This window comes from Lytechinus pictus, chromosome 3 (genome assembly GCF_037042905.1).
Source record: "Lytechinus pictus isolate F3 Inbred chromosome 3, Lp3.0, whole genome shotgun sequence".
Taxonomy (NCBI): domain Eukaryota; kingdom Metazoa; phylum Echinodermata; class Echinoidea; order Temnopleuroida; family Toxopneustidae; genus Lytechinus; species Lytechinus pictus.
This window is the reverse complement of record NC_087247.1, coordinates 61,544,112-61,557,354: the sequence shown is the minus strand read 5'-3', so window position 1 is coordinate 61,557,354 and position 13,243 is coordinate 61,544,112. Positions and strand designations below refer to the sequence as shown.

The following is a 13,243-nucleotide window of genomic DNA, read 5'->3' as shown; positions in this document are numbered from 1 at the left end:
AATGTATGCAAGTTAGCTCAACGTACTAAAATACGTTTATAATTATCTAGTCCAACCTACTACTTGTATATATTCAAGCCCAAGAAAACTGAAACCATGTCTATCATGACAACCAGTCCCAGCCAGCTTCAACCATATAACAACTTGAATAAACTACAAAACGTCTATAATTATGCTCAACCAATGTTTACAAATAAACCCTACCAACTACAACTATGGCATGTGGCATGAGCCCAACCATTTACAAGTATATATCTAAATGCCTGTTAAGGAAAGTTATTGTAATCACACGAAAATACTCAACAGCCCATAACAATGTGACAACTTGACTAATGCTAAGTTCACACCAACGGCGCTTTGATGGCGCTTTAAAGCGGCGTGCAAAGCGGTGGCAAAGCGTAAAACAACAAAGCTTAATTAAAGCGTAAAGACCGTAATAGAGCATGAGAAAGCTTTGAGTAATTCGGGACATTCGGCAAGAGCACCAAAATTGTTTAAACTTTTTAAAAATTTGAAGCGATCTGTCACGGATTGCGTAAAGCGGGGAGAGCGTATTAAAGCTTATCAAAGCGTCACAAAGCTTAACAAAGTCGTAGGAAAGCTTAACAGAGTTTAAGAGAGCTTGGCTCAAAGCGGTGACCCTACTTTGTACGCTCTCACATATAAAATAGATTTTCTTACTAATTTTTTAATTAGTAAGAATATCGATTTGTAATAATCAATTTAACAAAAAAATGCGTATTTTAAAGATCTTTTATCGCACATATTTAAATTTCAAATTCTGCAACTTGATTCCTTTAAATTTTCACTCCTGATTTACAATAGTAGTATTATCTGATTTTTCATGGGTAAAAAATCAATAAAGTCTGTATTTATATTTTTTACAAGCAGATGAAATACATAACAACAACAATAACAACAATAATAACAATAACATCTTCACAAGTACACATAATACAAAAATTATTTCAAACTTATATTAAAAATAAACAAAGTGTGCATATGGGAGAATGTTCTTATTTTCAGACACAAAAGTATTTATCTTCATCATCTGCTTCTGACGATATCTGAGCCACTCCTTTCTTAACTCAATCAGGAAGTACCACCCCAGCCATTCTTTGTTGCCAGTCAACAGCACCCACTAGAGAGACGAAGTATTCTCTGAGATGATCTCTCTGATGTCTGGCATCCACAGTGGCGAGGTTCCCCCTTGCAGGTGGTTGCGGAACATCTTCCCAGTGAGGTCCATCTCTCCAGGCCCCTGGTGCGAAGTTGTGCTCTTCATCTTCGTGGTCCACCGCATTGGCTGTCAGCGCCACCCTCTTCCTCAGCAGGTTGTGGAGCACCACAGCACTCTCCACCAAATCTCTGACGTTATCTACCTTCTGTTCCAGTGTTCCCAACAGGCACCGGAACCTGTTGGCCAAAGGCATTCTCCACCACTCTTCTCCCCCTTGAGATCCTGTAGTTGCAGATCCTCTGTTCATCTGTCATCCCTCTTCTACTGTATGGCTTCATCACGTAGCTCTTCAGGGCAAAAGCATCGTCGCCAAGGATGAAGTAGGGAATATATCAGGCTGATTTTCTCCAGGGAGAGGGCATGGTGGGGGCAGCCCTATGGACCCATCTTCTAGGCATTCGAAGAGCTCAGAGTCTGTGAATATCAGGGAGTCAGACATGTGTCCTTAACCTCCCAGCTCAATCCAGATGAACTTGTACTCTGCATCTACCAATGCCAGCAGTGGTATAGAGAAGAACCCCTTGTAGTTGTGGTAGAGACTGCCTGTGTTTGCTGGCTTCTTAATGGCTATGTGCTTTCCATCCAAGGCACCAATTGCATGGGGGATATTCCACCTCTCTTCAAACTGCTGGGCAAGGGTGCTCCATGCTTCAGGGGTGGTAGGTATGTTGAAGACCTCATCTTTATACGCTTTTACAATGGCCCTGCACACTCCTGGAATCAACTCTGATATGGTTGAGATAGCACATCTGAAACCATATGCCATTGATCTGTAGTTGTCCCCAGTGGCCAGATGTCTCAAGGTGATTGCCAGTTTGAGGCCAGCTGACAAAGGGTGCCTGTAGTTAGTCTCTTGCTTCTGGATGACTGGTGCCACTCTCGCAAGGATCTCATCGAACACCTCAGGGGTCACTCTAGTGAAGTTTGTGAAGGCAACAGGGTCCTCTAACCTCAGTTGTGTGTTCAGGAGGATAGTGTACTGGCCATACTGCTGTCTTCTTTCTTCAGTGAGCCATGGCCTGGTCCAGCAGCACATGATGAATGGTCTTCTCCCTCCTGCTGGTAGTTCAATCTCCTCTTGTCTTTGCTGTTCTTCTTCTCTCTCTCCTCTGCCTCGAGGGCTAGGATGTAGTTATATAGCAGGGAGACAAAGGTCATGTATATAAAGTCATAAGATGGTTCATACTCTGGTACATAATAAACTTACATATCTTGTTCTTCTGCCAAAGATGCAATGATTTCGTGTATCTGCTGCATCTTTATATATACTCTGGATCAGAGGCGGGATGTATGGAACCTTAAAGGTGCCACCCAGATGTTCAGATAATAATCTTGTTATGTCTACATCCCTTAGAAAAATGACCTGGGGCCCATTTCATAAAGAGTTGCTATCATAGCAAGTTGCTATCATAGCTACTCTGGTAGAATAGCAGCTTTTGCTTGCTATGCTAGCAACTTGCTATGCTAGCAACTTTGCATTTCATAAAAGCACATTCGCTGGGAAAGTCAGCTTGACTTTCCAGCTATTTATTTGAATAGTCATGTACGAGGCTGATTAGGGGGAAATCCCCTTTCTCTCCAGTTTTTTTGTTTTCAATTCAAGTCATAAGTTTAGGTAGAAAGCACTGGCGGATCCAGGGGGGGGGGCACAGCCGGCCCGTGCCCCCCCCCCCCCACCTTTGAGAAGCAAAATTAGAAGAAAAAAAATTGAAAGAGAATATATGTATATTTTTTTGCTTATTAATTTTTTCGGGAGCGAAATTATTATTTAGCAGCTGCAAACAGGGTCTGCCGCATAAGACTAGCAGTTGAAGCAGAGTGATGGCTCTATGGCGATAGTTTGCAATTCTAGAAGAGAGTAAGAAGAAAATGTCAATTTGTCACAGGATGGCATAGCATTGTTTCTCCATTGTGTAAGTTTTCAGAGAATTGATTTAATTTAGCCCTATGCCAGGGAAAAAATTATTTTAAAAAGGGGGAAAATTTATAATTATTGCCGGTCGAAATTTCACCTTCAACAAAGTTTCTACCGTACAATTTTCATCCCAGTCCCACACTTGACTATTTGTGTCGGTAATGCAAGGTTGTATCAACAACAAGGCAGGCGCAGGCCACTGCTGGTGCAGTGCTATTAAAAATCACCCTGAAGCAAGTAAATTTGTAGGCTCTAATTATGCATGAAACATCGAAAATGACCTTAAAAGATTATTTTTGTTCATAATGGAAATATTTTTAAGTTATCGGTTTCAACGGCGAATAACCATTCAGTACCGTAAACTAAAACTTTAAAAGTAAACGGATTCCACAATGCCATGGCCACGACTTTTTTTGTTGTTGAGAAAGTCAGAAACAGAAAAAAAGATTTTATCATTTTTTTTTATGGCCTAGGACTTTTTTAATTAAGGCTTTAAATTAAACACTTCCACATAGTAGATCTACCTTCCTCTATTTTTTCCTACAAGAAAAAAGATCCTCTCCATTTGTCTTTTTTTTTTAAGTCTGTCTATAACTTTAAAACTTCCCTTTTTTTTCCTTGGCCTGCCCCGTGATAAACTGAAAAATTTGTTGTTTCGGAAGAATTTTTTAACATTTTTTTTTTGGTAGGTAGGACAAAAAAAAGAAACTGCATTTCTACTAGAAAGCGTTCCCTTAATATATTCTTTATTCATGTTATTAGCATTATTAACGCATACATTCGTAATTCCGAAGCTTCGTTATTCCAATGGTTCGCATATTCCGAAGGTTCGTTATTCCGAAGGTTCGTAATTCCGAAAGTTTGTAAGTCCGAAAACGAAATAGGGTTCGTTATTCCGAAGGTTCGTTAGTCCGAAAACAAAGTGAGGTTTGTAATTCCGAAGGTTTGTTAATCCGAAAACAAAATGAGGTTCGTGATTCCGAAAACATAATGATTAACAAACCTTATTTCGTTTTCAGACTAACGAACCATTGGAACATCGAACCTTATTTCGTTTTCAGATTATCGAACCTTCGGAATAACGCCACAAATGTTCGGATTAACGAAACCTTCTACGTTTTCGGATTGACGAACATCGAGGTATAGGCAATTTACGTGTTTCGGAATTACGAACCTTCGGAATTACGAACCTTCGAAATATAGAACCTTCGGAATTACGAAGTGTAACCATTATTAATTATCACAGACATTGCTCTAAATATCCGTTCTCTTGTAAAAGCCCTTTGGGCATGCCTGAGCACAACGTACGCCATTCTTAACAATGAAAAACCCTTTACAGTGTCAACTTGACGCTCCCCTATGACCAGCGTCAAATATTTAACCCTATTTGACGCTCCAGTAACCATACTTGACTTTCCAGTAAAAAGTTGACGCTCCTACTGGAGCGTCAACTTTTTATGAAATGCGCTGCAGCGTCAAATATTAAATTTGACGCTGCAAGTGAAAATTTGACGCTGTTTTGGGACTTGACGCTGACGCTGTACCTTTATGAAATGGGTCCCAGATGACAAGATCTTGGATCTCGTCATGTCTACATCCTGTGGTAGAGATGATCAGATGACAAGATCTTGTCATGTCTACATCCTGTGGTAGAGATGATCAGATGACAAGATCTTGGATCTCTTCATCTGATCATCTCTCCCATGGGATGTAGACATGACGAGATCCAAGGTCTTGTCATCTGATCATCTCTCCCATGGGATGTAGACATGACGAGATCCAAGATCTTGTCATCTGATCATCCTTTTCAAGGATTGTAGACATGACGAGATGATTATCTGAACATCTGGGTGGCACTTTTAAGCTTCCATAGGGATGCAATCAGAATCTCAAATTTTGTCATTGCGTAACAGAGCTTAACAGAGCCTATCAATGCACAAGAGAGCTTGATAATCGTATCAGGGCGTTATTTAAAGCGTGATAAGCGCATCAAAGCTTATCAAAGAGTAATAAAGCATATCAAAGCGTGATTTAAAGCGTAATAAATCCTGATCAATCGGCATCAAAGCGTGAGAAGCTGTAGCGATTCGGGAAATAATTTGTCGCCCAAAGCGGGAACGAACTTCGTATCAGAGCGTATAGGAGCATAACAAATCCGAGGAGATCGTGAGATTTTTTAAAGGAGAAATATATTGAAAATCGTAAAAATGGAGAATCATATATCAAATCAAAGGAGAAAATAATGAGAACACGATGGTGTACATCATTTATCATGGAGACCGATGGAACTCAGTTAATTGATAGTTTAAAGTTCTCTCTCTGAATGCTTCAAACACGCAGAATTACGTCCGCGAAATTGGGGATTTTTTATGACGTCACTTTCTGTACGAGAGGCGTGATTGACTCTCCCACGTGAAGCTCCACTTGCATGCAAAACATGTTGCGAGGGTACGTTTTCTCCACATTGTCACTGAATACTTCGATCACGAAATGAAAGAAAACCCAGAATTTTATCTAGATTTTGATTTTCAAATTGATGATTTTGAAGATGAAGAGAATGATGATGAAGTGAACAACAAAGTGACGTAGTTGGGGGTAAATTGGGGGAATCGATGATGAGGAGTCGGACAATTCAACTTGCAACACGATCACATGCCGATTCGCTACCAACTCATGCAGCTGCTAAGTGCTAGCTACACCGCGCGTGCCAAATTGAATTCACGAAAATGACTTACCACACTGTCCAGACAGAGTCTCTTACTTCTGTGACTATGAAGAAGGAAAATAATGATAAAACTGTACTTACAAATAAGTTAATGTAATCCGAACCTGAAGGCAAATCAACTCAACGAATAGCAGCAGACGATATGCACCGATGATAAACTTCATGTGGCTGGGATAGATTGTCACTCGTTCTGTTAGATGTAATTTTTATCTCATTAATTTGACAAAATTACGATACTCGGTGAATTATTTATTTATATAAAAATATAGTAACATCTCGTATAATTTTTAAATTACGATAAACTTTTTTTGAAGGAAAACGTTGAGGTAAATTAAAATTAGATGTAAAAGATCCCCAACATGCGTAGCTTGATTGAGAGCTGTGCAACACGTGCATAGATCTTCTCTCTCAGCCAAGGCGAGCAAGCAATACGGCATGTTTGTGATTTTGATTACGATCACATATACGAGCTTTTAAAATTATTTTCGTTATTTTTAAATGACCCACTGATAATCCCCATATCATTACCTTTCCATTGACATATAATAAGACCACATTAATAATCAATATAGTTCTCCTTTAAAAGTAAACAAAAAATGACGCCGAATTGATCGCCGATGTTAGAGCGCGGCATTCACCGTTGGTGTGAACTTAGCATAAACGTCCGTATGAAATGTAGTTTTGACAGTATGGGTTTCTAAACAAATGATGCATTGCAATAGTAGCCAATATCTACAAGAAAATAAACTGAAACCAACTGGACTGCACCGGTTAAAGGGGAATCCAACCCAAATAAAAACTTGTTTTTATAAGGAAAATAAAAATCAGACAAGTTGATAGGTGAAAGTTTGAACAATATTGGACAAACAACAAGAAAGTTATGAATTTTTAAATGTTGTAAATATTGGTAATCACTATACCTATGGAGACTTCAAATTGGCCGCATATGGGATGTCATAGTGATGTAAGGCAAGGACTACTCTTCCATGTACTCCAATACATATTATGGCTAAAATGTCGTTTTTCCCAAAAGTTTGATTTCAAATTATATTTTTCTTTTATGAGGACATAAAACAATATACTACCTGGGTTATATTTAGATTACTGCCCCAGGGGAATGTGTACTTAGGAGAAAACCACAAATCCCTGATAATAAAGTACATGGCCTATGGGAAAGTTCTCCTTGCCCCTTGTCATAATTTACTTACTCAGTTGCCAATTTGAAATCTACATAGTATTAGTGATCTCAATTTTAAAGCAGCTATAACTTTCTTATTGCTTGTCCGATTTCTTTCAAACTTTCACCATTCTGTTTTAATTTATTTTTCTCCTTCCCAACACAAAATTTTATGGCCAAGGCTGGATTCCCCTTTAAGAAACGTTATCAACTAATGCCCCCTCCCCATCTCAAATTCACCTGCGAGCTATGCGGTGTAAATGCGAACATGCACACTTTTTTATGTTGATCCTTCGGTGTTTTCTGTGATGAGAGTGGCTGCATATTGATTAACAAAGTTCATTTCAAATGGATTCATACATGATATATCCAATTATTCAATCAAACTTGGTAATCTACTGTATATCCATTATAATTATGACATTGTTATTTGCTTTATTATTCAAATAAATACACCTGTTTGCACTTGTATCTACATTGAAGGGTTTCCATTTAACATTTTTCGGTCGAGATGATGACAAATACGCAGCAGAAGACATCTTCAGCAGTACATGGCCTTTAACATCAAGTAAACATGCGCCCACATACCTATTTATTTACACGGTATAGCAATATACATATAAAAAAAGAAACAAGATCAATATCCAAGAAGATGCGACTATCAGAGTCAATATGAAGAAACAAATAAAAGACGATCAAGATAAGAACACAATCGATTATACCCACTTCCCTTTGAATTAAGTTGTAAGTCGATGGCATTTTGATCACAATATGAGATTGCATCGTGTGGGCGAAGAGGATAATAAAGAGGATGATAGATGATTCCACGTCCCATTGTTAAATATCTACAGTTATTACACAAAGCGTCAACGTGTGCTTTAAGATGAATATACTTATGTACTTTTGTACTTTATTTACTTTGCAAGAGATAATACACCAGTCGGTGGACTGCACTTCATCAAAGATGCGTATGTATTGTTATATTCATATTTCTATGATTTTCTCGCTCGAAAATATGCGAAAGGTAATTTCGTGATAAGAGTTTACTTGAAAAGTACATGCCACAATAATGTAACACGAATGTAGACAGATTAAACTGTTAGATTAACATTTATTTTTCTCGCCAAATCATATACATTTACGATATGTATTCCACCAATTCGTTCATCCCTCAAAGACTCGCAGACTAATAAGTCAACCTGCCATGATGGTGTTCTTCAACTACCCGTATAGCCGCAAGTGACTCTTGGGTGAAGTGAGCATGCTCTTTAGACACACAAACAGAGGTCATCGAGAAGACAAAAGGGTCTACACTTTGGAGGAACCCCCGCAATTTTTTTTTCTTCATTGAGTCCCTATAGCTTCCCTGCACTTTTTAACTTTGGTTTTTTGTTTTGACATTGTTGACGCTTTTTCTTTGTCTTTAAACCTAAATATTTCCCTTTTAAACAATCAACTATATACATTTTATACAAACATGACTTGCTAAAATTTAGAATCTGAGTCGCACCTGTAAATGTATGTACATGATATGTACATTCTGTTAACGATTTAAGTCTGTCTTATTGTGCTTGTTTCCAGCCCTGATAAATTCCGTCACATTTTTTCAACCCTTCTTAACTGTAGCTGGGGTGACGCCACAATGCTTCTCAATCGGTTGTGTCAGGAGCCTGCATACTCAGGGGAGTTCGCGGATAAAAATGAAGATTATCTGAAGTAGTCACCAAAGAATGCAGTAAAATGAAATGAAAGTTCATATCTAACCATGGGATCTCATAAAAGATCTCATTATGTAGCCCCTCATTGGCTTTGCAAAATCACTTGAAAGGTTATCTTACTCGTGAGTAAAGCTAGAAAAAAAAAAGGTTTTGAGACAGAACTGTCATAAATTGGCATTGAGAAGTTTGCCTCCTCTTCTTTTGATTAAAGATTTTTGTTGTAACCGTACCGTGTGCAGTTTATATGACAATGTATGAATTGTTTTCTTCTCCATTATTTTATTCCCCCGATCATCTAATCTAAATCGTTCTTCCGATAACATCTACCCACATTCTTAACTCTCATCAACAATTCACTTCTAATGCCAGACAATTACAATCACGCAAAATAATTAACCAACCACGCATTCAATTTCTTTTTCTCTTCACTTGGATGCATTTTGTGTAACCCGTCAAGCCTATATTCGTCCTAAAATTCGGTTGTATATAATTTGCTAGATATTTTGCCCATCAAACTTATGGGAGAATAATTGTACTAGTAAAATTTTGTGTCCATCAAGTAGGAGGGATAACTAATCTTTGAGTTTACATACATTCACACGAGTACACACAGGCCCCCACGCACACAAATATACACACCCCCCCCCCCCACATTGTATATATAACCACTAACTGTATACAATGGCAATACCGTCTGCAAAATGAATTTGTGCGAGATCATGTTTTGTGTACGATCATGTAAAAAAAATGGGACTTTCAATTTTGTAGCTCCGAAGATTTTTTTTAAACAATCCATGATGAGCACATTATGTATTTTCATGTGATGTATGTATTTTTATGAGTAAAATTTTCTTTTGTTTTGGTTTTTATAATGACCTTCGAATCATAAATTTGTAGGCCTACTGTCAATTCGGTCGTCAGTTTTTTTGTAGAAGAATTTTCGGCTACGATGCGCATGAATACTGAATAAGCGTACCATTCCGTGTTATGTGGTGAGATGCTCTCAATCCAAGCGATAAAACTCACGCTCTCATCATAACAAATACCTGTCAATCATGCCCTCTTATAAAGCGCTCTTGCGAAACAAATCATGGTCTTGTAAGTCATAATCAAATCAAGGGTGTGAGCGCGTATACACAAATCTTGCATTTATATCAACACTGGACCTATCCTTGATTGGGGAGCTTATAACGCGCAAAGAGACAGAGCTTCAGAGCGAACGAGACATGAAGTATATGATGAAAAGAAGTAGAAAGAGGAAGTAAAAATAGAAGAAAGTGCAAAGTCAAGGTTTTGTGCTCTTTAAACATGTATTGAACATATTTCATTAATACTTGTGAAATTATTTGTATACACATGTTGACTATGATTAAAAGAAATTCCGCTAGCATTTTGATAATGAAAAACCTCGCAAATCAAATAGCGATTCTTAAGTTATTATCATCTTATCTTGCTTATTGACTTGCTATCTCAACAATACACAAAGTAGCGTAGCAAATTGCCCTTACTAAATGTAACTTATATAGAAACTTGAAAGGCATTATTTCATCAATACTTAAAAATAAGGAGTTGCTCTGATTGGTTATGTAACACAAAACAATAATTAAAAGCATAATCACAGTAATACTGTTTTCTTATGGCCATAGTTATTGTTGAGAATGATCCTCTATCTCCTATTTCTATTAATAAGTTTGCACATCCGTCATTTTCACTTTCATTTATTCAGATCTATTGATAAGAATAAATAAATAAAACTTGTCTACTGTTTGAATAGATAATTTTTTTTTCACCGTGAAGGGGTTAAAGATATTTTGCTCCTCGTTAATCTTATTGGTATTATCCCGGGGAAATAGGATCGAAGTATATGGGGGAAATAGTACATTGTGTGATGAGCATCTTTCTATGGCTATGAAACGTGAGAGATGCATGGGAATCTAGTGATGGCACGAATTTAGACAGGCCCTAGGGAACATTTATGGAAAATTGAAGCACATGGACAGCCGAGCAAGCCGAGCTTGATTGAAATCAAAACCAAATTAAATGTTACCAAGTCCTATTCAAAACTCTTTAAAGAGTACATATTGAACAGTGCTCTCCCAATATAGCAAAGCCTGTATACATGTTGTATACAGAATATATCTTGTCCGTTGGGGTAGCTCACATATTTTCTTGTCGTAATTCAAAGGTCCCGTATCGACTATGGCTTGATAACTACAGAGACTAAATCGATATCATCCATATAGGATTTAGAGCGATGTGCAAGTTTTCGAATACGCTTGTTGGGAAAATACGTTTGTAGAATTATAGTGATTCCGTTTATAATTATATCATGTTCACCTCAAATCTCAAAATATGTGTCCACGTAGAGAGTGATTTCAATAAAATCAATTTCTTTCAATTAATACTGATGTTCATAGCAATGTTTAGATTAATAATGACAGCGTCGGTTCAGAACCATTCTCAAACATAATAAAGACTTTCACATTTTATCATGCTGAAAATGAGAAGTTATTGCCTTGTGTGCAATTTGAGATTAAAAGTTGATTATAGGAAAAGGAGGAACCTGATAAATTAATTCTAATTCTTCTAGCCCTATTGCTGACATATTGACGATCACACGTATTGCTCCCATTTACTTTCTCAAGTTGGGCCCTCGAATTGGCGGTAAATCTTAATAATGGGAATGTATAGTCTGCGCACGACTATTTACACCCATTGAGTATGTGTGCATGGTTGATACTTCAAACATCTTCCATTGAATATCTCAGGTTGCCATCTTTCAATAGTCACCCTTCAACTAGAATACACGGGGTATTAAATATGAATAGAATATCACTTTTTTCATTAAATCTGCTATTTACAAAGTATGTTGTTTAAATGGGCAATGACGAATTTTGAGAAGGGTAGTGAAGTTGCTATCTCTTGCTCACTGGTTCTTATGTTGGGGCTGCATGCACTCTGTCATATATTTTCTTCTCTTTCGCCATATTAAAAAAAGTAACTTTACATTTTACGCCGAAACTGAATACGGGTCATATTAATTTATTTGTTTGTATATGCGTGTATGTTATGTATTATGTTTGCATAGTGATACAAAATATCATGTTTGCAAGACTAAGTTTAAGTGTTCACTTAAATCTAAGTACATGACGGCAAGCCTTAATATTACTTTGTAAACATTATTCATATAAGCCCATATAGAACGGCTACTAAAAGACAAAACAAAACAAAAAGTAAATGTTATTTGCCATATGAACAACCTCCAATGGGTGTCTCTTCGTCATTTATTAAGCTTTGACATTCCCAACCATAATCACAACAGAATTTTTAATAAATCATTCTTATTCTAGAAAATGTGTGGTTTATTTGTAAATGGAAACCTGTTATTTCACCGTAATTGTTTTCATATTTACAACTAAAATGCTTGTATTCCAACCAAATGCCTATTTTGGGTATGGTAGTAGTTATTAGAATTACATAATTTTTGTCTTGCTTCAAACAGTAATCATGAAATTTGTTACGTCATTTATGTATTGATAGAAATCGATAAAAACCCATAACGAAACTCTGATAAAGACTTTCCATCTAGCTATACAAGTAGTGTACAGAAATTACCCATTACATGAATTGCATTGCAGCACCGCAATTTTATTTGTGACCAAGACAATTATACAAACATGAAAAGGATGTATATGAATTGTACCGGACCATTATGGCATCGATTAAGGCTGTCCATATTTCTATTGATCAGTTGTTGTTAATTGCGTTAGGAATGGGTGTAATCATCTTGAATTCCTTAATTACTTAAATGTATTGTAACCTACGTATTTTGTGGTAATTCAAATCCAATCATAGGGGTAATTATAGAAATCAAAATCGATATGCCTACAGTATCAAATAAATGTCAAGCCATCACTGTCCCTTCGCGTCTAAAATATTAAACATTTTTTAATGAATTTAAATGATTATCAAAAATCCTGTCTATCACCATAAGTGACTTGATTTCAACTATATATTCATTCATTATGATATTTATGAAACATAACCAAGAAATTTACATTGTTTTAATACACACTTTAAATAAATCTAATAAAGAACCAAACGAGTAATACGACTTTACGAATAAGTTTCTTTTTTTAACTTTCTAAATTCAACAGGATGGAAATGCATGTCCTCGTGTTGAAAATAACTTGGATGATAATGGTAGTATTTTATGGTTATTTTCAAAATATCTTATAATATACTCACCGAGAATTTATGATAGAAAAAATGTCATTTACTGTGGTTACATTTTCTGTAAGTTAAATTGAAATCTGTATTTCCTCACAATGATATGATGGTAAATTTTATTGGACACATGTGATTTCGTTTAATTTTTTTAAAGTCACGCGTGATGTGTTTGCGAATGTATAAATTCAAATTTTAATGACTAAGGTGAGTGTTCAACACAACTTCTCCTAATATCACA

General features: G+C 36.6%; 1 protein-coding gene across 1 annotated transcript; it reads right to left on the bottom strand.

Annotated features, from left to right (window-relative positions):
* Positions 1-1,685: 1,685 nt before the first annotated feature.
* On the bottom strand, positions 1,686-2,276 carry LOC129255438 (uncharacterized). Its single transcript, XM_054893792.2, has one exon. It carries the CDS (start codon positions 2,274-2,276, stop codon positions 1,686-1,688), a length of 591 nt encoding a protein of 196 aa, XP_054749767.2.
* Between the last annotated feature and the right edge of the window lie 10,967 nt (positions 2,277-13,243).